Here is a 27,002-nt window from a genome sequence, read left to right as displayed (position 1 = left end):
TTTCCAACGGTATTAGATGTATTGCCAAAAACCATTGTTACATTAAAGAAATAATCTACCAAACACATATATGTCCTTACTTTTGTGCATTGTTGAGAAGCTTGTGTGCTGTAGTCAACGGTCTGACACACACTACTGTTTTTGTGTTTTGGCAAACTTGACAAAAAAAAAAAAAGCAGTTGTGCACATTGACACCAATAATGTGATTTTCCTGTTTCAGAGCTGCACTGATGTGAAGAAAAGCTCCCGTTTCTGGGAAGATGAACAGTCACTGACACATGGAGCCGATCAGCCCAGGACAAGGTAAATATTTCATCTATACACACAGAAGCTTCTGCTTTGACTTCATCAGCTTTATTTAGTTTAAGCATGGTTACAGGATAACATGGTAAAACGAAAGTGTATTTAATTTGTCTTTCACTGGATGATAAGAGCCACAAAGAACTTGAACATTGAATTAGAGCAGACAGTTTGCACTTCTCAAACAGAGTGAGCATTTTGTGGGTTTATATGTAGAAAACAACTGTAGTCTGAGGCAAAATAAAAAAGTGTAGCACCATCTCGGGCTGCTCCCTGAAAGACAGAGATTCGAAAAATCAGATGGAGACCCCTCAGTCGACCGAGATTCTTTCAACTCTTTTTTGTCACAGAGTTCAGTGTACTTGTGTAAATGTTTCAGATTTAGCTGCAGTGAGCAGTCCTCACTTTCACGCTGCTCTCTGGCACAGGCAGCTGCCCAAAGGAGAGGCTTTTTCGCAGTGAAGCTCTGAGATAACGTCCTATCTTCCATCCTCTGCATAGAAGTGTTGAATTTACAGCTCACAGCAACTTAATACAACAGTGGCTTGTTCACTAATGAATATCACTGTCACACTAAACATCCCGCTGAGCCCTGTTCAAACTCTTAAACTCTATATAAGAAAAAAAAGAAACAACTAGTCTTATATTTATATTCAACTGCCAAATCTGATCTGGCTGGCATAATTCTGACTAGAGTACAGCCCCAGCACCATCACAATATTTCATCAAACACTACATCTGAAAAATACAAGTCTAGCCTCGCTGTATAGGTTAAGGCACAATTTATTACAAGTTATAAAATTCAAACTCATATTTGACTAAAACAGCCATACTAGTGTTTTTATTATGAAGCTTAGCGTAAGTTCAATCAGGAAGACTTTCTTTATGCTACATCCATTCACAATTCTCTATCCCGCTCCCATAGCTTCCACCAATCAGCTGACTGTGTGTGTTCCTTTTCCTAGTTATCCAGAGCCCAAGATGAGTACATCAAAAGCCTGCTCCTCTTCACATCCAGATCCTCAGCTCCCTCTTCATCTCATCACCACCACCAGCATCTAGACTCTTTACCACCCCACTGGAATAGATGACATCACAATGGGGTCTAATCACCAAAGACTTTTCACAGGTCTCATACTTGTGTGCAGAAGTCAATACATGTTCTCTTCTCTCAGTACAAGTCTCTCCTGATTGAAATACTTCTAGTGAGTACATAAACAAGCTGATGCATGTACTGCAAGTTAACCCACTGCATGTATTAAATTATGATCTGAATGCATTTTATTTATATGTGGTTCGTTTTAGTCCACAATGATGCTTGGAACTGCCACTAACACTCACAATGATGTGTCTGAAACCTTTACTAAAGGTAGAGGAAGGTAAGCATCTGGCACTATGGGAAGATTTAAACAAACAGAGTCATTTGGATATGATTGTTGTATTACATAACACAGTAATAACAGTTCAGAGTGTATAAAAAGATTTAAAAATATGCCACTGAAAAAGTATGCCACTGATAATAACAAGTTTGTTTGTATAATTTGACAGAAAACAGATTAATACACTGAAGAAAAGAATGAAACTGTTAATATTTGATGGCTGTTGGCTCAAAGCAGAACATCATGTTTGACTGTTGATGGACGCACAAAGAAATTAAAATTGATGAAGTTAAAAGCTGCGACAAATTTACTTTAGCTGCTCAGAGGAATACATTCAAAGATTTGTCTCAGTGTTTAATCCGTGTAGGATTCTTTTTTATATCACCATCTCCTGCTTCCATGAAACACACTGACGACAATGACAGTTTCCTCACATTATATCAGTGAAAATAGTGGTTAATGCAGAAGGAAAACATGCGACTGCACAGCGATAGGTTAAGGAGAGCGAACAGCATCTCTATCTGCTTCACAACATATCATTCAACATAGATTGTTCCTGGTTCAACTACATGCAACAAGGTCATGTTGGACCTCACAGCAGGTCACACGGTGTGTGTGTGAGTTTACGTTCACGTGTGTGTTTATGTGCGTGCTCCCAGATTGCTGCAGAGAGATGCAGCGTTAATTTTCTTGCTTTGAGCACAGAAGTGGAGCTGAAAAGGAGCTCCTTCAGGTGATGGGGGAGAGAGGCAGTGACAGGTCAGGTTGAAGAGGTGTGAAAATGTTCCTCATCACAGCTGAAAGAGAGACAGACAGACACTGTTAGATGAGACAGACTTGTGATGCAGCCTCCTTTTTAACTTACAGAGGTTCAATTTTTTATTATACAGTATGCCATAAAAACTGTCGGAAAAATGTCAGTAAAAGCCTTTAAAATTGGTTGTATAGTATGACATCAAAATTCATAAAAATTTCACAATATAGAATGTCATTAAAATTCATAAAAAGTCACAGTATAATGTGTAATCAAGTTGAATGGTGAATTTACAGCTCACAGCAACTTAGCACTGTATAGTCTCTAGCTTTTGTTTGATATCTAGTGTTGGCAAAAAATGTTGCACATTTCCGTCCTGACGTTAGCGTAGTTAGCTTGTTACTATATATAACGTGAATGTCATTGTCTCATTGACTGTCCCGCTGAACCCTGTTCAAGCTCTTAATAGAAAAAAGCAGCAATAGTTGAATATTTGTATTGAACAGCCAAATCTGATTCAACCGGCATAATTCTGAGTCTAGCACAGCCCTAATCTGTAGATCCTTATACATGACACTACAAAGTAAAAATCTCGCTGTGATCCTGGGGGAACTTTGTAGTCAGACTTGACACTAAAAAAAGACTTCAGTTTAGGATACACTGTTTTTTTCCTTGCCCCTGTAGAAGCCTCCTCTCTCCTGGTCTCCTCCAGGTGCATTTAATGGAACGATTGTGTGTCACAGGAGGAGAGAGGAGGCAAGGAAGCATATTTTAGCATAATGACAAGTACCAAAATAGTGTCCCCTGAAATCAATATGTGTCGACAGCACACTTGCAGCACACTTCTGTATATAGTTATTTTCACAATTTGCAGTTGTGAGGATGTTTTTTTTATTAATTTGAAGTGTGTTGAAATGTCAGGGCCAGCGTAACTCAGGAGTTTTACGGTCAGGGTTAGAGAGCTGATCGGCAGGATTTATGACTGACTCACTTCTCTTTTAATGGTTTTGATTTGAACTGCAACTATGACTGAAGAGTGTCCAAACTTTTCAACCAAATATTTCTCTGTAACTGTGTGTGTTTGTGTGTATGTTACCTGCACTGTTGCCAAGTCCCTGTATGCCTTGCAGAACAGGGTCTCTGTCTGTGAGAAGCTTTGTCTGCTTTCCAAGTACCGGCTCCAGGAACAAATCTGATCGGTCGGTTACCTCCAGACAACCCTGAAGATTGAAGAGTATAACAAATGGTCAAAAGGAGCCACAGAAGCCTGAACAACAGGTCAAAGCTTAGTTTAATCAAACTGTCAATCATCTTCAAAAATCTTCATTAATCAGGGTGGCAGCATTACATGAATTTTAAGCTCTATATTGGAGGTAATTATAATGAGACATATAAATCCAAAATCTAATTATTTCAAACCATGGAAATGTAAGTGAATCACTGATTTTAAGCTGATTTACAGTGATCAGGGCTTCAAGTGAATATGCTCATTATTTCAATAATACCCACTGATTATACATCCTGTGCTTCCAGCTTTCTGTTATTTATAAAAAAGGAAATATTCAGAGTGATGATCAGCCTTTAATTTGTGGGATTTCAGTGCAAACTGATCTGAATCAAAGCAAACTAAAAGGAATTAATTGTCACGACTGTTCTCTTCACAACTTGGCGAAAAAAACATCTGACTTATAAATGTCTTCTATCATGTCAAATTATCCTCCTGCAGATCCTTTTCTTAAGCTTGTTCTAGGGAAAAGTTGAATCATTATTAAATATAGTGAATGTTCTTGAGGCTCCTTTTCTATCATTCTCTAAAGCACATTGTAAGCTTCTTAAAAAAGATTCTTTCCCACTTTCCACTCACCAGTAGTCTGTGGCTTAGAAGAAGTTCCTCTTCGAATGAGGAAGGATCATGTTTCTGTCTCTTCTCCTGAATCATCAGCTGGGACAGCATCTCATTATCGTGGTTATGGCACCTTAGAGCGAGACAGAGAGATTGTAAAACATGTGAAACATAGGCACTACGGGCATATGCATGTGCTTCATACATTAACTTAGTGTTTCCCATACATTTATTTCTCTGTAGAGTTGAACACTTTGCACTCGCTCAGCCCCTCCTTGCCCCGCTCTCTCTCTCTGACCACAAATGAGACAAGAATTAGCTAGCTAACATTAGCTACCACACCGTCTGTCCACCTTGCTCCCTGCTGCTGTGGACTACTGCCGGGAGGAGAGCTGACAGTAGCTAGGGAGACAGACCTTTGGTCAGAGGCTGTAGCAGCTCAAATTCGGCCTGTACAAATCCTCCAGCGCCAGGTGTCACAGCTGGCTGATAGACAGCGGCAGTGCCGGGTTTAACCTGACTAACAGTAGCAGCACATAAAGCTACACAAACACTATAATGCCATGTTTTACATATATATTTTGTGCATCTGCTTTGTTGACAAGCTGTACAAATAGTGCCTCTTCCACTATTTCTGCAGGGGCTGGAAGCAAAGTGCTGCACACACAGTGAGCTACTGTCATGGCAGGCTGCTGCCGCATATCCACACAACTCACAGGAAGCACAGCTCCTATTAAAACACTGTCACTCTTAAAGTACTGACACTAATAAAACAGGTTATGGTGCCATTTTTAACAGCACACAGTATGGCAATACTTTTCTTATATTGGCACACTGTGCAACACCAAAGTATGCTGGGCCATCATACCGTTTTCTGCTCGCTGTAATTGCATGCGATACAGACGAGGGTTCAGGCCAAGAGGGCAGAGGTTTGTCAGCCTCCTCTGGCAAACTGCTGAGGACAGTTAGCTGGAAGTCATCGTCCATAGAGATATAAGGAGCCAACATTTCCAGATCCATTTCCTCCGTGTCCTTAGGAAAGACAGAATAGAAAATTAAAATCAGAGAGAGGATAACACATCATTTATGTTGCACCATAAATGTTACAATGGAGATATTTGAGCTTTCCTTTTTGATTTCAAGACCCAATCTTGAAATCGGAACACTTTCTTACAGACTGCTGATCTCAGGTCATTTTGATCAAGATCTTACATTGTCTCCACATTGGAATAATACATCAGATGTTAAACACTCTTTGTTTTTGACCAATTTGCACCAAATACTCAGATTTTCAAAAAAGGAGATATTACTTTAAACAATTTATAAGATTTTCATTTTTTTTTAAGATTACCTTTTCTAAAAAACAAATGCTAAAAATATGACTCTAGACATGGAAGAAAGAAGAGACAAAACCATGGTTTTCTAAGAGAGGACTGTAGACATTTCCTGCTCTTACCTCCAGTGTTTGTCCTGTCTTCTGAAGGTCGTCTCGCCAAACAGCAAAGAAACTGTCCACCTTGCCGTTGTCCAGTACCTTGTCCTCACAGGGGCTCTGAGGGAAGGAGACAGACATGAGACACAGAAGAAACAAAGGGGGAGAGTAAAGAGTTAAATCAGAAAGCGACATAAATACTTCGATTTTCCATTTTTTAAAAAGATTTAAGGCTCATATTTACCTGCTTAGGATTGGGAGAGGATTCTTGTGATGATGACGGTGGAGTGATTGGGCTGAAGATGGGTGAGAGGAGCTTTCGCAGCTGTGGGGTGCACAGGTCCTGAGGGTTGTCTGGCACTGACTTTGGACTGACTGGACTGGTGAACGACAGCTCAAAATTTTCTGACAAGGACAGAAACACAAAGAGCACAAAAAACTATGAACAGATTGTCAGACAGCCCTTTCTGACAGGAAACAGCTCTAGTTTCCTATTTATGCTCTTGTAACAGCCACCAAACTGCATTGAAAAAACTTCACTTCAAAAGATCCAAACTGTCCCGTTAAACTAAAGGTTCAAGGATAAAGTGTAACTGTGTACATATTTGGGCTGTAGTCTCCTGGTCGATTATTTGGTCGCTACGCTCTTGTCCGACCAAAGTCTCATTGGTCGAATAATCGCTGTGTTACTTTCATGAGGAGAAAAGTGCTACATCAACAGCTCTCCAGGATTAATCCATTATTTCCTGCAGCAGTGGGACAGGCTAAGTTGCCTGTGAAAATGGGGGTGTTTTAAAAACACCCCTGTTGTTGACACAGAAAGTTGAACTTGCCCACCCTCACGGTCAGCGTCGCAGTGACACAGACCTCCTGTCTGTTTCTGTAAGCTGAAACCATTTCCCTCAGTGGAAACAAAGCTTGTATTTACTTGTATTTCACAGATAAGAAACAATAAATTGTGACGATAGTAAAGCCTCCACTAAAATAGCATTTGAAATAAAAAAGTAACTGAAGCTAACAGTCACAAGAGTGAAATGAAATGTTGTCACACTGAGAATGGTTTCTCACACTCCCCCTCCTGTCTGCTCATAATTATCACCATAAATCCTAATATGATTATGTGAAAATTATTAATTCATTTATTATTATTAATTTATCTAAATGATTAAATTTGAAATCTAAAATTATTTAAATTTATGCAAGACAGGCAAAACGTGGTAGACCTACAAATCTACTGCTGGACATATCATCAAGTTTCAAAATTGCTGAATTAAAATCACCTGGCTAAAAAGTATCCCTTTTTCTTGAAAGTGAGACTTCTGTGTAATTGATGCTGATTTTATGATCTTGCAGATTCCAGATAAAAGATGTTTCCACCCTGATTTCACAAGTACAAGCGTGTAGAACATTTTTGCTGAAGGGCTCTATATAAACATGAAATATTAAGGACATTAAAACTATAATATAATTCAACAGCTGAATAAGCAGCATTATCTCCTTTTATTTCGTAAAGGATGGTCCGGTGTATCCTGTGCTACAGGAGATAATAAAAGAAGCACTGAAGCTCCTTTCCTTTGTATTTAGCAAATTTAAACAGCTCTTATTATAGCTGCTGCTTAGATACTACAGGGTCAGCAGCCTTGTTTTAAATTTAAACAGAAGAAGGAAAAACTCTGGTGCAGACAACATGCTAATGATTTTGTAATCATTTTAAGAAACCTTTGTCACTGGTGTTTAAGTAAATGTGAATGTCTTTGGTGTGTCTCACCCCCTGACAGCGGGACAATGACGTCTCCGGCTGCGGGAGCCAACTGGAGAAGCTCCTCCGGCTGCTCTTTCAATTTGAAGAAGAGCTCTGCACTGTTACTGGGATCTGAACCTGCACGCTGAGTCTTGCTGGAGCTGATGAGATGTTCACTGTCAGGGTCAGAGATGTCAGAAGTCCCACAGTCTTCTGGTGCCAGCACTGGTGAGAGGGGTTCAGCTTCAGCCGGCTGGCCATGACGGATCTGCTCCATGGAGAAAACAACATCTGGCTGCTCCACAGCACTGCAGAACAGGAAGAAGATGTAGGAGTTTGTAGTTTGCATTACACAACATTACACACAACATCCTTTGCCATGTGTACTGTAGCAGCTCTAAAAATACCAGCTCTGTCATAGCTCTATGAGACATGAGCTCCCTGCTTTTTTAAGTACCTGAGTACAAAGTTCAGGCAGACAACGGCCTCAGGCTTAGACATCTTGCTGCTGTAAAGGACAGTCGCCTGAGTCTCTGCCCAGACAAAGCCACCGCTCTTTGCCAGGAAACGGTAGTGTCTGGTGCTCACCTGACCTTTGGACAGCACTACACCAGACAGGGACATACACAGAAAAGAGATGGGTTGTCCACAAGGTTCATACATGCAGGATTGAAAAACTGTAGCATACAGTGGTGCAAGAATGAGTCCTAAAACCTAATAAGTGTGTTAGCAGTTAGCATTTTTGCAGTCCCAGTTCCCTCGTCTCAAAGTCAATGTGTTGGTGGTTGGATGCCTGAAATAATGTGTGTTTATGTTTTGTTCTGTGGCATACATTATTTCATACCCCATTTGTAAATTCTGAAACCTTTACATGTCTTAAAAAGACTGCTGCTAACAAGTGGTTAATGAGACTATAGAACATAATCACACCAAACGTGTTGGGGATGTTAAATCATGTGAGCACGGTGTAGTTTGTTTTTAGTCTAATGTTAGCTTTTCAATTTGGTGATTGCATTTACACTTCAAAATTCAAGAAAGGGATGTTCACTTGTTTAGATTATCTTGCTGAACAGAACATCATTAACTTTTATTTGTCACAGCGCTTTCTGTCGAGGGAACCGAGGTGATGCCACCTTCCATGTTGGCCTATAAAAAAAACCCCCATCATCCTTGCACCATCCTTGCATCTACTGACAAAATGCTCCTGCTCCTCTGTGAGCTGAGTCATTCTCTGTTTGTTTACAGACTTGTAACATATTTGTGCAACTCTCATGTTTTAAATTCAAATAAAGATGATATGTATTCCTGTGTGGGCTTAAAAATTCTAATCCTTGAAGCTTAGGAATTGAAAACACACATTGAAAATTACACATTAAATACCACTAATACTGTTTTCAGGTAGTTTTTTTATGGACAGGTGTATCTAAGTACAGGTGAAATGAGTGAAGCAATGTAGTTTTGTTTATAATCAGTGTTAGCGTTGTCTTTAATTGATTTTACATGTCCTGTATGCTGTTTTTCTGGTACACAGAAACTAACATGTGTGCAGGCTCTTGTTGACGTGATCAGAGTCGAGTGCATGATGAAACTGGTAGGCTGAGCGACCAATCAGATCTTCAGGTTTGTATCCCACCAATTCTGTCACCCTGGAAACAGAGAGATGGAAGAAAAACAAACAGAAGAATTAAAATCACAAACAAAGAGGTTCAGGGATTTCTATTCCTCTCTCCCTTTTTTGTCTTTGTGTGATGGGACATTCATCCAAACAAAAGGACCTCTCTTGTCTCTTCCCTCCCATCCACAGGGAGGTCAAAGGTCCGGGTCAGTTACTACCCTGGAAAAAGTGAAAGGCTTAGTGGTCATCTTACCTGCCCTCGCAGTGTGTGAAACGAAGGTCCATGCTGTGGCGGGTGAGGAAAGTGAAGGTGCCCAGAGGGAATTCCACACTGGATGGGTGGGGGATGGGTTCACACAGCAGGGTCATCACTCGGCCAGCAGGGGACAACCTGGAGCTGCCATCGAACTGACGGATGTACCCTGTACAGTGAAGAACCTGTGGAAATGGAGAGGGAAAAATGAATCCAAGATGGTGGAGTTGGGCAGAGTATTGTTTCAGGTCAAGTTTAACATACCAATTAGTATCAATCTACTGAGAACAAATATTGTTATAAGTCAAACAAATCAAATAGCTGCTAAATATCATCTTTACACTAACAACTGCACAAGAACTTAATCTAAATGGTACAATACTCAGAAAATATCTGATCAAAGTATCTTTTAAAGGTCCAGTGCTTATGATTAAGGAGAATATATTGGCAAAAATTAAATATTATATAATGTTCTTCAGTGTATAGTAACACATGAAAATAGGAATCGTGTTTTCATTGCCTTAGAATGAGCTATTTATATCTGCAGAGGGAGCAGGTCCATGGAGATCGCCATGTTGCAGAGCCATATTTTTACAGTAGCACAAAATGGACAAACCAACCACTGGCTCTAGTTCAGGCCATTCATGTTTTTACGTCAGCCACGGTAGTTGGCAGCCCCTCAGCCCACTGTTTAGGTTTAAAGCTAGAGTGAAGATATGGTTATTATACAAAACTACACAACCTCAGGCATCCATTGTACTTCTCTCTAACTGTTTACTGGAGGGATTTTTTTCTCTCTCCTGGTTTTGTTTTAACATAAAATTAGGAATATAACGGTCACAGACTTAATTGAAAGACATTTCACTGTGTTTTGAAAAATGGACCTCACCTCTTGCGTTTTCATCAATCATATTAAGTAGATGTATGCAATATATATATTGGGTATGGTGATGGTTGTTAAAGATATTGGTCAAAAGCTTATTCAAAATTGCCCATGTTGGTATTAGAGATAAGGGTGGGTGGGTGGTAGCCGTTCTTGTCTGGACAGAGCTATCCATCCTTGACTTCAGCACTGAGATAAATGTGTGTGTCTCTATATACAGTCTTTGGTGACACTAACCTTCCAGGCAGCAGACTTGATGTTGACGGTGCGCCCTCTGCTGGTCAGGGTACTCTTCATGCGCAGGAAGAAGTTCCTCTCATTCTGCTGTTGTGCCAGTGGTTTCTTACTCAAACCTGAAAGCAACATGACAAAGTAAACGCAGGTAACTCACAGTTCATTTACTCAAGACATTAATCATTTACAGAAACTCAGAAATATTTTTATAAAATGATTGGAAGTGCAGCAACTAATTGAAGAAGTCTTCTGGGCATACAACGTCCTTCTTGTCTGTATTTAAATGACTTGTTATTGCCAAGACGAACAGATGATACCTTGGCTAAGCACCTACCCAGCATAATTTCAGATGTCAGCACAAAAATAACACAGATCATCAAATACTGGAGGAGAGAAAATGAAAGGCATCTAACCTTCTCCACAACCAAACTATGATCTAGTATCCAGAGAAGGAGGATGTTTTTATTTAAAGATAGACTATGCAGGATTTTCCTTAAAAAAACCCAAAACAAAACAAAAAAACCCCAACAACATACAGACTCATACAGAAATAATCCCTCTCACTAATCATCATCACTAATGTCCTATTTGAACTGTGTAGCATTGCATTAATCTGCAGAGACACTGCTCTCTGCCTGAATTTTCGTCTTGCTATGCTTGGGACGTTTAGGGGCACAGTGCATGGGTGAGGTTGGGACTTTATTAAAAGGGAGCGCCTATGTAGTAGCAACATGCCTTTGAGAGGAAGCAAAAAAAAAAAAAAAAAAAAATCACGGACACAGTGCTGAAAAAAATGCAAATAATGAGGTGCAACACCAAGTGGACAAAATATGTTCAAGAATAAGAGTGAAGCTGGAGCTGGCTTTCACTTTCGCACTGAAGGAGAGGATGGGGATGAAGAGCAGCTGTTAGACAGGTGTCAGCGGTAAGCTTAGTAAGGTTGCTAAAGTATCAGCGTTACCATTACCATAAATGTAGTATTCCTACAAGAGACATTAGTTTTAGTGAATTATGCTTTTGATGGCCTGACATCTATTAATCTTTAACCAAACAGTTAGTTTTTAAGAACAAAAGAAATACAAATTACGTTAAATACAAGGGGCCTGTCCTTTTACTCTGCTGCTTCATTGACTCAGTGAGCTTCAGCATTTCAAAGGCTATCCATTAAGAGGTGATTAAATTTTGACTGTTTTGTGTTGTAAATGTCTTGCTTTTATTTTTCTGTTGGTTTTGCTGACAGACAGCCGGCTAGCTGTGCCAACATGTGCAAAAATAGTGCCCACTCTCCACCTTGTGGTCTCCAATGGTTGTCTAACGTTAGCCATCACTGCTCTGCACCGCACACCACCTGGGTCAGTTGGGTGCTATCTAGCAGCCCTGCTCATTCTGCGATTACATGGTGGAAACATGGTAGCCAACCCCTGGTCTCTCCAGCTAGCCCTGGTGAGTTAGCGGTCACAAAAACCTCTTAGCATTGTTAACCAAGTCAGCACCACTAGCTGTGCTGACACTGCTAATGGTGCTGAGTGACAGAGCTAACAGTCATAACATACTTAACAATGCTTATAGTGATGATGTTGGGTCAGGACGAGGACACCGACATGTGTAACCAAAAGTATTCTTGGCACTGACATCCCTCCAACCTCCAGCATTGTAGGAGGGAGGGGCCAAGTTTTATTGTTGTGTTTACTAACAGTGAGCGACAATTCCTGCATAGTATACCTTTAACATTACCATTAGTACAGGCTTTATGTGTGTTACTCCTGTGGTTAGGAGAGGAAATCTTAAACACTTTGTGTTTTTGAGGATTGTTATTGTATTAATAAGCCTTCTGTCTGACCTGGACGTGGAGCCATCAGGTCTCTGAGCTCCTCCTGATCACAGGGATGAACAAAGTCGTAAATACTCTGACCCAGCAGCTCCAGCTGTAAACAACAATAAACAACAACAGTCACAAAGAGTGATCATCGGCATCAGTCTGAGGATGGAAAGTCAGCTGCATCCATCTTGAAAGTTAAAAGAAGAACTACTGCCTCACAGTTGTATGTCTTCATGCACCAGTGTAGCTGCAATTATAGTTTCAAGGTGGACACTCAAAATTAGAGTCATCAATTCGGTATCTGACCAAATGTTTCTGGGATGTGACTTTGAATAATGGCCAGAAAAGTGTCTGCAGAACATTATGATGTCATAGTGAAGTTGATCTTTGACCTTTAGGATAAAACACATAGTTTCATTGTTTTATTCTGTTAGACATTTGTGTGAAATTTTGTCATAATTAGAATATAAATTCTTGAGTTATGGCCAAAAACATGTTTTGTTTGTTTGTGACCTTGACCTCTGACCACCAAAATCTATTCAGTTCATCATTGAGTCCAAGTGAACATTGGTGTAAAAGTTGAAGAAATTCCCTCAGGACAACCCAAAAACAAAATGCCCCCGGCCACAGCCATCACCAGAGCAGAGGCATAAAGACAACTGGGTGATATTACATTTACGTATTTCTTTGAACTGTAATACTATTCACAATATTACTATGTATTTTGTGTATTTGGTATGACTGGTGCTTTGGTTTAAGATTTATCGATAGTTATTTGTCTTTACCGAATCACTTAATTTTCTTAACAATTTATTGTTGTGCTTTTAATGAACCAAAACAGACTAAATCTAATTAAATTATTGGCAGGAGGTGTTGAATCGTTGCTGAGGGAACGGACAGTAAATTGGATCACTGTAAGATTAAATCATCGCAGCTCTACATTACACAGCTGGAAAGCACATTTCACTTTGTATTTCTGTATGTACTCATAACCTAGTTGTGTTTCAATGATAAACCTGATCTCTTACAGAACTAAGAATAGATCTCATGGATGGTCTCTCTCTCTGCTCAGGTTACTCAAAATAAGTCAGGCACTGTCCCAGAGGCTGACAGTAAAAACTCCAACTGAAATTAAGGGAATACTTCACTCCCCAAACGACAATTTCTCCACATTGCACTCAACAACTCTGCAGTATAAGCCGAGTGTCATTTATACAGTCATATGCTCAGTACTTCACAGACAGTCCTTTGCAACTGGGGACTGAAATAAAAGTGAAACTTATCTCTGCTCCCTTCAAAGCCAAACTCCATTGACACAAATAGTAATTTCACCTTGCTGAACTCTGGAGCTGCTGCTCCACCACTGCCTCGATCAGTTTGTGTTGTTGTGTTACTTTCAGACTACCCCTATAAAACACCATAGTCACACAAACAGAAATTCAGGTAAGTGACACAGGAAAAGCAACACATACAATCTATTTGTGTGTGTAACACTGAAATGAAGTATATGCTATGGCCTAAATGATGAATCTGAATGGACAACACTGAATAAAACTTTACTGTGTTATGGTATTGACACTTTCCCCCACTCAACCTTGAGCTGAAAAATGTGCACAGTCTGCTCGTGCATTAATATCTCTACGTTCACTGGTTTAAAATGGAGGCTCTGCCTTTTATTTACCTGTTGCCATGGTGAATTGTAGTAGCAGATCCTCACTGATGATGGATTTTTTCATTCAACATGCACAAGCTTAACTTGGGGTGAATATACAGAGTTGATTGAACTGCAAGTTTTCCTTCTCAAAGTACATCAGCTCAGAGTTCAGAATTTGTTAAACCTGCTTTCTAAAACAGGGCCCAAGTTGTGTTCACACTGTACCTGTGTGATGCCAATGTATCTGCTGACGTTTTCTGTCAGGTAGGTCATGTCTCCCTCCTCAGTCATCACCATGATGAAGCCAGCCAACGCCTGAGGATAGAAAGCATCCATTGGATCCTCCTCCTCTTTAGACTCCTCTTTCTGCTTCTCACCTGCCGGAAAAAAGTTATTTTAATAAAAAGTCATTATTACGGCAGACAGAACAGCCTCTGTTAAAACTTCAGTTGCCTTTATGCCCCTGTTAGGTTTTGATGAACCAAAACATTTTGTAATTACTGCCTAACTTTTGCCCTAAAATGACACAGACTTAGGGCTCTAGTTTCGCAGACCGGGTGAGGCGGGGGCGCAGCACACCTGCGCTTCACCAACTGGGTGTGGCCAGGTGGATTTTGCAAGTTTGGCACACCGTGTGCGCTGCCGCAGCTACTCCTCTTTTCCACCTCCGTCCCTCCTACCTGCGCAAGTTGGAAAGAGGGAGGAGAGAAGGCGTGGAGTGGGTTTTACACACATCACACCAATCAAATGAGCCCCTCTCCTCGCCCTTAAATGCCCCGCACGAAGGCGTAATGAGAGTTTACTCAATTCGCCATGGCAGAAGAGAGCAGCAGCGTCAGACGGCCAAACTTCTTCCAGGAGGAAACTGATGTTTTGGTCCGGGAGGTCCAAGCTCACAGTGTCCGAATATACGGAACTGCGAGCAGACCTCCACGGGCTGATGATGCAAAGGTCGCCTGGGAGGAGGTCACCACAATGGTAAATCAATGTTGCGTTTCTCTTGTGCGCACTCTCTCTTTCTCTCTCGCAGTCTCACTCTGTTTCTTTTCTTTTGGCTTTTCTAAGATGACAGATGCTGAATATATACTCCCTATCTGATGCTGTGGCTGTTTGTGGTTGGCTGAGAGGGATGTGAACTCATTAGTTTGCAGCTGTGTTAATCAAATCAGGTTGGGTTTCCATTACGCGTGCCCAACGTGCCAAACGGTGCCAATCCCCTTTGATCTGACGGGACAGTCGATATAGAGATACATTTATGTGCTGATTGCAGATAGTTGCATTGAATAGTGTTTTTTGGGTATTTATTGCGTTGTTAATGTGCCTGATATTCTGGAAACCTGCCTGTGAGGTTTTGGTGACATGTGCGCACTGTCCGCCGGTCAGCCAAACTTCGGCTTACACCGGCTGTGCTCCGCCTGCGCTGACAGTAGACCTGGTTTCAGCTGGCGAGCTTTTAGCGTACCTTTGGCGAAGCACAAAACTGTCACTGCGCCAAGCTGGTTCTGTCCCCCCCCCCCCCCCCCCGGCTGCGCCGTCACACCCATACTACCAAACTGAGCGTGCCTCAGGTTGCGCTGCTCGAAACTAGCTCTGTGCAGTGTTCGCATCACTCTTTACAGCCATTCATCAGTGACTGGATGTATCTCTGTCATATTTTCAGACCTTGTAACAAACTCATCCAAATATAAAGAACTGCATTACCAGTTAAAATAAACTTTTTTTTTCCTCTAGTAATCAGTTTTCTGGTACAAACTCAGGAGAACCACACTTCCAAAATCCATCTGAGTAATAAAATCTGATACTCTGATCTCACAACTGAGGAAACAAAACAACACAGGGGGGGGAAGAGAGTCAGAGTCAAAATTGTCTAAAAAGATTAATATAAGTATATTGTAAGAATCATTTTAAAGGCTCACACTGCAGATTCTGACTGTAGTCATAACTAATGCTATAGAGTTTATCACTGCGTATATGTGACCACACTTAGATGTAAGGTAACTTACACTGTAGAGACGACAAATTTAAATATGTGGTTAAAGTGCTTGAGCCCTGCTACAGTGTGCTTTCACATGTGCATTTTCATCAGTCTGTTGTGCCTGAGCACAAGCTGCAGTTCGGTCTTACAATGGAAAATCACATTGCATTACTGACATTTGTGTTACTTGTTTATCGTTTTAACAACATGCTGATATTTGAGTGGGATTAACTGTTACTGTAGGAATTATGGCCAATAAGCCACTGTTGAATGATGCATTTTTCTAAATAAATGTAAATACATACTGAACTGGATTTTGTGTACAGTAATGCATACTATTAGGTGCCATTTGTACTGTAATATGACAAAACAAACGCTTAATAGTTTCTCAATAATTGAGAAAACTGTGGAGCGCTCAGGTTCTGTTGGGTTGGACAACCATCAGAAAATGTGCTTCTAACCTGGTTGGAGGAGGTGGTGCATCCGCAGGAAGCTGATGGCAGCTCTTACGATGGCAGATTTGTCCAGGTGTGAGCAGACTCTGCGGGGTAGGGGCAGAGTGTGACCAAGCTCATAAAACACCTCTGACTCCTGACTCCGCCTACATCTGGCCGCATCACGAGAACGCAGCTTCCTCTGCTCTGAACTGGTCCTAAAGGAGGGGGACAAGGAAAGAAAAAGTTGTATCAAAGTTGTAAATTACGCCAGACTCCTTACATCTTCTCCTCGTTCGTAAACTTGCTATATTGTAGGCAACTGGACGCATATTGATAGGGACATGCACAGACAATGACAAAGAGACAATGAAGTAGATACAGATGAATACTTACATCCTTACTACTTACAGTGTTTCCCATATATTGACAAGACTATGGCGGCCTGCCATAATCTAATTTGCCCCGCCATAGTCTCCAAAAATCGGCCAGATATAAAATGCCTCCAGTACAAAAAACTCTGTAGCGCACCAGCTGGAGCGCCTACTGAGAATCAGCAGCGGTGGTCATATTTCAGCAGCAGCAGTGTGCCGCTGCTACTTGCACATAGGGGAACACTGGCCCTCCAGAGTTCAGTACATTAGTCATTTTTCTTTTGATTTCTGAAATGTTTAACCACTAATCCTTAGCTGTATTTTAAGTGTAACCCTTCACCATAACATACCACTAGTGTTTTTATCAGTAAAAACAGAACATTTTTTACACATAAAAAACACAAAGATGTTGAAATCTAGGCATATTCTGCCATCATAACTTGGCTCAGAATTCACCAGATTGATGCCTTTAAATCAAATATATACAAAATTTTCTCCCAGGAGAGCATGCCCCTGGAGGGTTCGGACCCTCGCCCCCCATAGTCTCCAAAAATCCTGTCGGAAACACTGCTACTTACAAGTAGCCTATGAATATGATATTTACCAAAAATAATAAGAGATCATTGTTTGCATCCAGGTTGTCTATTAAAAAAAAAAAAAACACATCAATGTAACTAAATGACGGTGTGTGGTTATTAACATTTTCTCTACACTTGCTTATGGTCAAAAACAACACATTTAACATTGCACAGAAGTACAATTCAGTTATTCAAGTTCAGTAAAAAGATAAAGATGTGAAAGAAAACGCTAATAATCAAAATATTGTAAAGGCACAGATTTGGATGCCAGGTTTCGTGTCACTAACTTGTGCTAAAATGCCTAAAATGATGGCCTCTCCTGTAGTGTGTGGAGTTCGCTGACATTATGCCCACGAGCTATCTTGGTGTGTGCAGCATGTATGGTCAGGTGACCACCCGGCGTGCAGCAGTGACCAACATAGACGCTGAAGAAGAGCATGAGCACAATGAATGAATAGGCTGAGTTGGTGGCGGAAGAAAAAAAAAACAAAAAACAAAAACGCAACGTCTATTACATGGCGATACTTTGGATTCAGGTACGGCGATGTTGAACAGAAAGACGTGCTGTGTAAAAATTTAAAAGTTAAAGTCGCCATGTCCCGCGGCAACACAACCAATCTATATCAACACTTGAGACAGCACAGAGAAAAGTAGGAAGCACGCATGTGAGAGAAAGCCAAGCCGTGTAACGTTAAAGACAAGGAGACACCTGAAAGACACCTGAGCCTCATAAAACAACATCCAAGCACAGTTACGCATGCATCTGTAAGTGTCACAGGGAAACCACAGACTTAAAAATTGAGCAAAATTTTGCTCACGTTCGGCCCACTTCACATGCTGCTGTGTCGTGCTATGGCCTATTCACGTGCCGGAATTTGTCATTTACATGACAACGCCTGAATGCAACACAGGCTCGCTCTGCTGTGTATACAGTGCCATGCTGCGCTGCGCTGCGCTGCTGTGTGAGAAAGGTGGTGCATGTGCAGAATGCCAAGTCCGACTCCATTCGATTGAAAATTGAAGTGGATACATGCAGCAATAGTTGATTTTCAATTGAATTATCTAGGTGTGTTAGTTGAGCTACGGATAGTCCAATTTCAGTCGGACTAAGTTGTTTACATGCATTTAAAAGTCCGGTTTCAGTCGGACTAAGCCAATAATCCTTTTTTCTCAAGCTGCATGTAAACGTACTGACTGAGTGATGTTGAGATTGAACAGTATTAGGGCATAACTTTCTCTCTACTGGATTTTAGAGACAGTTGCTTAGACAGCACCACAAATATATAAAATATACTTATCACACACTACGATAAATATGAAAATGTGTTTTACAAAAACAAAACCTTAACTATTGCCCTTTAAAGTCTCATTTAAAGTCTGTCATCTTTAACCAGAGTCCTAAAATCTTGAACCCTCTAATGTCCATCTCTGATGATTTTAAAAGGGGATGACACATAAAAAAATCAATATGACCAGAGTGTTCAGCTCCATAGACATCTCTGGGTGGTTTTTAGTCAAGATGGGAACAGAGCTGACAGCAAAAATAGGCACACATGTCCAAAACTGACGAGAAGAGAATGTTGTTTAGTTCAGTGACTGGGAGAACATCCAGATCCTCCCTCCCTCACTCGCTGTCTTTTCTTCCCTCTCTCTTTATCCATCCCACGGTCCGCCCTGCACTGGTCTGGCCCGGATCAAACAACATGTGCTGACAAGACGGAATTAGGGTTTCATTTCTCTCTCTCTCATTCATGCACGCACAGGCACACAGTGTTTTTACAGTGGGTGGATATGCAATCACATCAAATTAGACACAGAAACCAAACAACATGAATGTTACACTCCTCTTGAAACAACCTCAACGTAACTAAATTATAGGTCCAGTATGTAGGAGAAGGATCAATCTTACACAGCCAGACCTATCTCCACAGAACTGCGTCAGCACTAGATGGTGGTGGTGCATGTTTGTTTATAGCCATTTATAATGTTAGCCTTTTACTTCTGGTGAATGCATTTACACTTCAAAAATCATAAAAGTGGTGTCCATTTGTGAAGATTATCTTGCTGAACAACATGTGTAAGTATCATAAACATTTGTTTTTCACAGAGCTTATTTTCTGCAATAATATTCAATGAAAAAAATCCCATTGGCTTTTTGTTGAGGGAACCATGGTGACACATACTTCCGCACCAACAATTAATTGCTTAATAAGGAAAATAATTGATTAAAGGGATCGTTGAGATACTTTGAAGTGAGGTTCTTTGGGGTACTTCTCCATAGACAGCATATTACAATCAGTAGATGTCAGATACACCCCCAGTTTAGAGAAGCAGGTGTATTTCAGCCCCCTAAAAAAATCATCAGTTTAAGTGTAGATTATGTTGAGAGTAGGGCTGCACGATATATCGTCTGAACATCGCCATCGCGATTTGTGCATGTGCGACAGTCGCATCACAGGACATGCGGTGTTTTCTCTTTTTTTTTTTAGAACATGTAAACTTTTGTTTTGCTTCAGAAACGCAGCTCTGAAGAAAGCTCTTTACTCCGCTCCACTCACCTCTCGCTCTCTCTCTCAGCAGCCCCTCCCCCTCTCATGCACACGCTGCAGTCACACATTGAAAATGAAAGACATGCAAGACGGAGAAACGGTAAAGAAGGATTTATGCCTGGTACACACTACACGACTTTTCTGCCCGTTCTGAAAGTCACTATGTCACATTACACGATTGTGGAGTCATAAAATCGTGCCGTGACTTGGCCGACAGACATGACACACTACACGATGGTACTCACCAATTATCCCCGGTCGTCTTTCACAACGTGTGTGATGTCATCGGGTTATTCTTGTCCTATTTTTATTACTTTTACTATTATTTCAGTCACTGTGTCTGTTCAAGTGCCAGCCGAAATGTTGTTGTAGTCACCTAAAAAGCGCCAGCAGATGACAGGAGCTACATTTGAAGTACCATACGCAAACATACAAGTCACTGAATCCTCCACAAATTCCTACAAATGTTTCACAATAAAAGCCTATTTAGAAAATGGAGGGATTCTCTCAATTGAGGTTATAAGGGGCTTTTAATCTGAAACAAATTCAGGAAGTGTTGAGTTTGAAATGATGGCGCGATGCATTAACTTTATCAAGGCAAGGGGAGCGGATAAAAAGTAAAAAATATAAAGACACAGAGGGATTAATAAATAATGGTCCTTTTATAATGTAGTCTGTTTCAAATGAAGCTGGTAGCCTCTGCAGTTGTGGTGAGAAAAAGCCTTGCCACTATTTTTTAATTTTCTTAGTTTAAGTCATCTGGTGAATATTCTTGTATTCTTTAACAATGCAATACATGTTGCAAAATAAATTGCAATGTCAGATTTTTACAATATCATGCAGCCCGAGTTGAGAGTATTTTCACCTCTTTACCTTTCCATCAGACAGCCTAACTGTTCCTATGGGGAAATGGATAACAGCTTCAGTTATCCATCTATATGCTCTCATCAAAGCCGCCAGATTCCATTCACAAAAATTGTCATTTTAGCTCACTGAACACAGGAGCTGCTGGTCTACCACTGATTCGATCACTTGTTTTGTTTGTGTTATTGTGTGACTTTGTGACACCTGGTCCTGTATTTCAGCAATCATAAATTACTGATTTTCTCAATGGAGTCTGGCTTTGAAGAGAGCGCCATTACGGCTTCATTTTCCCACTGGAAATCACTGTCTGACAGCAAGGTAGAGGAGTGAAAATTTCCTAAATATAGCGTACACTTGAACTGATATTACATTTTTTTGGTTGGACTTGCTTAGCTTTCATGTCAGCCTCCAGTCTGCTTCTCCAAACTTGGGACGTGCCAGTTGACTTCACTTATCTTACAAAGTACAAGCACACAAATGTTCAAAAATATTTGGCCAAAAATACATAATTTAAATCTGGACAATTGATTGAAGTGATTAAAACAGCAGTAAAGGATTTAACAATAACAAAGTCACAGGTTCTTCTTTTCAAACTACACAACACACCACTACTACAACTGCTAATAATACTACAACTGCTACTATTCCTGGTAGTAGTACTACTACCACCACTCTACTGCTGCTAATAATAATCCATCCTGCACAAACAATCTCACACTGTCTGTAACACGAGTGTGCCAGCTAGGAGGAGCTTTAGAGAACAGAGAGTACTTCTTCAGTGAGCAGAGCTGCACGTTGGCGACCATTTTGAGTGTGTTTGTTTGTGTCTGGGAGACACATTAAGGACTTATCATGCTCTGCATCACAAACCAAAGTCTGTGCGTGTGCATGCGAATACAAAAGGTGGTTACTGAATGTAAGAAGTTGTTCATTCGAAGAGACAGTCCTGCTTTTCACTTTGCAAAAAGGGGAAACACACACACACACACACACACACACACACACACAGTCATAGACATCAGGCGAAGACACATCTTCTGTTTCTTTAAGACACACACACACACACACACTGTTCTCTGATTCGTAGGTATGTGTAAACTGCAAGGTAAACAATAACCAGTAGGTCGGCCTTGTTGAAAGATCACACATTGTCCTAAAATGTCCTCAGCCACAGGGGAGGGACTGATAGAGAGGTATTTAGTGTGTCAACAGGTGCGCACACCCACACACACCAGATACCTCATATTCCTGCTGACATGTAAATGAAACTGTGAATGACACATTAAATGGATACTTCAAGGCTGTAGTCCGACACGCAAGCTCAGCAATCCACTGCTGTGGACGGGTCAGCAACAACACAAATTTTAGCCACCTAAAAAAACCCCCAAAAAAACCCCTCCCACCTGAAAACATCAGTATCAATTTAAGTGTACTCTATATTTATTAGGGCTGCAGTCAACCAAAGAAAATTTTGGTTGACTAAAGTTGCACATAATCTTCAACTACTCGATTAGCCGTGGGAAAAAAAATAATCTGCACATTATTTTTTACTTCTGCGGTGGTGAGCCTGTCACTCTGCAGTTACGCCTCCAAAACACTAGTTGGCAGTGGAGGACTGTGTTAAGTGCTGTAAAGCTTAGTTCAAATCAAACTTGATTTATATAGGTGATTCAAAACACACATTAAATATGGCTTAATAGAGACAATTTCAAACACAAATACGCAAACTGGCTTCACTATAAATCACAGAACTGACAAACAAAAACTTGTCTTTATCTGGACACATTTCCCCCACCAATACAACATGCTAACGTTATTAGCACAAGTCTATGGCATTTTACATTGTATAAATTAGCCTAGCGTCTAGCGATCTTCTCCTCTTCTCATATAAAACCAGGGACAACAGCAACATTTAACAAAGGTAACGGTACATAATTTGGCTCCATTACAACTCACAACATTCACCGACAAAACAACTGTCTTATACTAAACATGTTTTCCAAGCAAATACAACATGCTAACGTTATTAGCGCCAGCCTATGGCATTTTACATGGTATACATTAGCCTAGTGACGAGCAGAGATTTCCTCTGTTCATATGAAGCCAGGATAAATCCCCAAGTATAAATCCCTGAAGGATAAATCACACCCAAGACTTAAAATGCTATTTTAGTGGAGGCTTTACTGTCTTCAAAATTTATTGTTTCTTATCTGTGAAATACAAGTAAATACAAGCTTCCTTTCCACTGAGGGAAATGGTTTCAGCTTACAGAAATAGATAGATAGAAATAAATTTTCAAAACACCCCCGTTGTTGACAGGTAACTTAGCTTGTCCCCCTGCTGCAGGAAATAATGGATTAATCCTGCAAAGCCTTTGATGTAGCACTTTTCTTCTCATGAAAGTAACACGGCGATTATTCAGCTAATGAGAATTTTGTCGGACGAGAGCATAGCGACCAAATAATCGACTAGTCGACCAGGAGACCTAATATTTAAAATATCTTCACTGCTGTACCTTGCTGTCAGACAGTGATTTCCAGCAGGAAAATGAAGCAGGTATATCGCTCTCTTCAAAGCCAGACTCCATAGAGAAATACAATAATATGACGTTGCTAAACACAGGACCTGCTGATTTATAGCTGCCTCAGTCAGTTGTTTTGTTGTGTTATTGTGTGACTTTGGCATGTAAAAGGGTTAGTTTGGAATCACCAAAGTCACACAATAACACAAACAAACTTACTGACTGAAGCAGCAGTAGACCAGCAGCTCTTGTATTCAATGTGGTAAATTACTGTTTTTGCTAATGAAGTCTAGTGGCTTTGACAAGAGCATAATGGGGAACTGATGCTGTTAACTGCCTTCCCATCAAAAAGGGCTGTCTGACAGAGATGTAAGGCTGTGAAAATACTCTCAATATAGTGTACACATAAACTGATATTGATTTGTTTTAGGTGGGATTGTTTTTAGGTGGCTTCAATACATTTTGTTGCTGACCCCTCCACAGCAGTATATTCCTGAGCTTCTGTGTTGGACTCCAGCCTGCTTCTCCAAACTGGTAGTGTGCCAACTGGCATCTACTGTATGTAGTACACTGACTATGAGGAAGTCCTTTATGCAACTCAGCATCAAAACATCTGAAATATCCCTTTAAGCCTGGCCTGGTTAGAGTTGGAACAAACTGTTCAGCAAAACAAAGGGTGTCGAAACACAGGGAGCCGTGTTTTTGTAAACATAAAAGCGGAGTGACGACATTGACTCCACTAACACTTTCAGATACACACGTACACACAAGTAGACACACAACATCACATGGTTCCACTCACACTGGCTTTTGGACAGCAATGTTGGCAATAACACACTATGGACTGCCTTATCCAGCCCACAACTCCACAAAATAGGACCAGCTAAGACAACAATGTAACAGGAATACAAAAATCCTTTCAATACTTTTTTCTTCACTGAATGCCTTGAAGGCCCAGAGGGTTCCACTGCAGTATTTAAAGTCAAAGTAAGTCAAAGTCAACAGAGAGCATCTAACTCTCACTCTGCTTTTATGCCAAAAGACTTTATTTTCCAAGTGCATCAGGATTCCTTTTTAAATGACATGCCAGTTAGGAAGAAGTATTCAAACACAAAGTCACAAGAGGCCAGTCAACACGTTGGCATGCACTCACTCCAGCTATCCAAATGTGTCTGTGGCTGCTGAACATCATAAAAAATATGTGACATGAAATAAGAGTCAGTCTATGAAGCTATCTGTGATTAAATACACAAATGAGCAGACTGTGGCAGGGACAGCACACGACACTGTTCAGATATTACACCTATTTAAAGCAATACGGCATATTGTAAGAATATGCCTGAAATAGCAATGTGTATCATGTGTAATTCAAATATGTTTTCCAGTGGTGGAAAATGTGCTCAGATTTTGTACTGCAGTGAAAATAGCAATATTGCAGTATAAAAATACTGTCACAAGCAAAAGTTCTGCATTCAAATGTTGACTCAACTGAAAGTATGTAAGTATTGGCATCAAAATATACTTAAAGTAGCCTAGAAAAAGTAAAAGTACTTATTATGAAAAATGGCCCATTTTATAATCCTATGTATTACATTAAGGATTATAATTATTGATGCATTAATGTGTTCATCACTTACATGTTGGAGCTGGTAAAGGTGGATCTGATTTTAACTACTTTCTCTACTTCATCTTTTGGGTAACCTGTGAGCCCCTCTGCCCCCAGAGATCAATAAAGATATATAGCCTCAAGCCGCGATTCTGGGGTCAAGCCAGCATGACTAGTTAAAAGTTGAAAGGTGTAAAGGATCAATACCTTTGATAGTTTACAACATCTGAATTAGAGATAACAGATTTTATGACGATCAGACAGACGCTAATCCAGTTATGCAAGAATGTCTGTCTAGCTATGCTATGCTGTGCAACACTGTCACTCACTATAGGTTGACTTGACATGCTTCAGTTGCTTTAGTTTAAAAAAACAAACAAACAAACAAACACTGAATTTGGTTTTGTTTGGACAAGCTGTAATTGATTTATGAACAAATGTTTCACTAGGCAGTGCACCTGTTTGGAATTGGTGGTACCCCCTATTGAGCGATTTAGGAATAATTTTACACACACGGGGTTCAACATTGCTATGACACACATCCTGTGAGTTTGGTAATGATTTGACAAAAAAATCTGATTTATAGTCTAATCTGTGTTATGCCACAGTCATTTTTTACATTTATAGTGCCCCATAGTTGATTTGAATGAGGCTTTGAGGGTATTTCTTACGTACTTATGGACATATCCTGCTAGCTTTGTGAGGATTGGCCCAAGTGTTGGAGTTACAGCTATTTAGGTGCTGAGCTATGTCATTTTTTGAAGTGCATCGGTCAGTATTTTTTAAAAAAGCCCCCCAATTTATTATTATAACATTTTGATAACTTCTGGTTCAGTAATGACCGGACATAAGGTTTAGGAGGAGATTTTTTTAAATATTTTTTTTAATCAAAATTATGATGTGAATATCAAAATATTTTTCTATACGTGGTTCTACATTAGTTTTTAACATAGCCTGTGAGGTTTGTAATGGCTGGACAAACAATTTGTGATTTATACTTTGATTTGTGTGATGCCCTTTTTTTTCCTCATTTTGTGACGCCCCCTAGAGGTCAATTTGAATGAAAGTTATTAGAAATACTTTCGTGGACATTTCCTGCAAGTGTTGTGATAATTAGTTATGGAATAAATGGTTCTCTCTTCTTTTTGTAGCCACGTTGAGCTGGACCTGTGTGTTGAATTACATGTTAGTTACATGTTAATTACATGTTAGAGAGTGCAAGCTATAGCCTTCCCTAAATTATTTCTTTTGGGGCACTGGCCCACAGCCTATTTGTTCAGCAGGATTTGTGCACAGCTTACAACGATTGGTGAGCATTTTATTTGTTGATGATTTGCTGAATTGTATAATGTACCATCTTATGGGAATTTTCCAAAACATTTCTAAAGATAAAAAAGCAATGGTAATTATAATAACAAATTTACACAAAAACAATAAGGCTTCAACCCTTTAGGCTTGAACACCTTGTTAATGCAGCAGAGTGAAGAGTACATTATGTTCCTCTGGGATGTGATGAAGTACAACGTAGCACAACATGTAGCAACCTTGCTCTTGAATATAATCATTTAGGAAATGTACTTAGCTATATTAAACCACATACGATTTCACACTCAAAAACAGCAGACTAGCCAACTGGGCACGGTTAGAAACGGCTCCCTTGGTAACTTACCATCCACAACTTCTCACAGTGGAAACGGAGAAACTAACGTTACGCAGTGACCTGAAGTGAACCGTACCGTGCGGCCTGAGGTGACACGGGGCTTTTAATGCAGAGGTCAAACACTTGACGACACATGAGCATGCAACACATATGAAAGCGACATTCATCAAACATTTCAGATACTGACTGTAAGTAAAATGCTGTCAGCACTGACCAGCTTCGAGACAAACCAACATCGTATTGCCCAGCTTTGGGTGTATCTAACGTTAATGGCGCCATGGTTCTCGGGAAGTTGGGGTAAACACGCCACACTGCACAGGAGACACGTCGGACGAAAAACACACGTCATGCGTATTTTAATAACTCAGTCTTACCGTCTCACTGCGACGGCTTCCTCTTTCTCCTCCATGTTTGAAGTTAACGCTGAGCTGCGCACTGCTGTTTATTGTTTGTTTCGCTCTCTACTGACTGGCAAGAAAAACACTGTTGATAGCAAGCCTTCAACTGTGTCAAGTAGACACTTGTAAGGAAGAA

The 27,002-nt window shown here is 40.4% G+C and overlaps 1 protein-coding gene across 2 annotated transcripts; it reads right to left on the bottom strand.

Moving 5' to 3' along the window:
• Positions 1-338: 338 nt before the first annotated feature.
• Positions 339-27,002, bottom strand: hif1al (hypoxia inducible factor 1 subunit alpha, like). 2 transcript variants are annotated; one of them, XM_049575595.1, is made up of 15 exons: positions 26,843-27,002; positions 16,344-16,534; positions 14,133-14,284; positions 12,275-12,359; positions 10,438-10,553; positions 9,318-9,502; positions 8,989-9,095; positions 7,907-8,054; positions 7,477-7,757; positions 5,953-6,113; positions 5,733-5,828; positions 5,145-5,308; positions 4,298-4,409; positions 3,530-3,653; positions 339-2,476 (listed from the first exon to the last, which is right to left on the bottom strand). In XM_049575595.1, exons 1-15 carry the CDS (start codon positions 26,875-26,877, stop codon positions 2,409-2,411), a joined length of 2,025 nt encoding a protein of 674 aa, XP_049431552.1. In that variant the 5' UTR covers positions 26,878-27,002; the 3' UTR covers positions 339-2,408. The 2 variants fall into 2 exon arrangements, with proteins under 2 accessions (XP_049431552.1, XP_049431554.1); XM_049575597.1 differs by lacking the exons at positions 14,133-14,284; positions 16,344-16,534; positions 26,843-27,002 and adding an exon at positions 12,436-12,455 and having other exon boundaries at positions 12,275-12,390.

Source organism: Epinephelus fuscoguttatus, linkage group LG5, assembly GCF_011397635.1.
Source record: "Epinephelus fuscoguttatus linkage group LG5, E.fuscoguttatus.final_Chr_v1".
NCBI classification, from domain to species: domain Eukaryota; kingdom Metazoa; phylum Chordata; class Actinopteri; order Perciformes; family Serranidae; genus Epinephelus; species Epinephelus fuscoguttatus.
This window is presented reverse-complemented; position numbering and strand designations above follow the sequence as displayed.

Excerpts from the sequence above, each read along its gene's own strand:
- hif1al (XM_049575595.1), bottom strand. The coding sequence starts at position 26,877 with ATGGAGGAGAAAGAGGAAGCCGTCGCAGTGAGACG. Across the intron at positions 6,114-7,476 it reads CATTGTCCCGCTGTCAGGGG|AAAATTTTGAGCTGTCGTTC; the intron begins GTGAGACACACC and ends TGTCCTTGTCAG. Across the intron at positions 4,410-5,144 it reads ATTACAGCGAGCAGAAAACG|GTGCCATAACCACGATAATG; the intron begins GTATGATGGCCC and ends TCTCGCTCTAAG.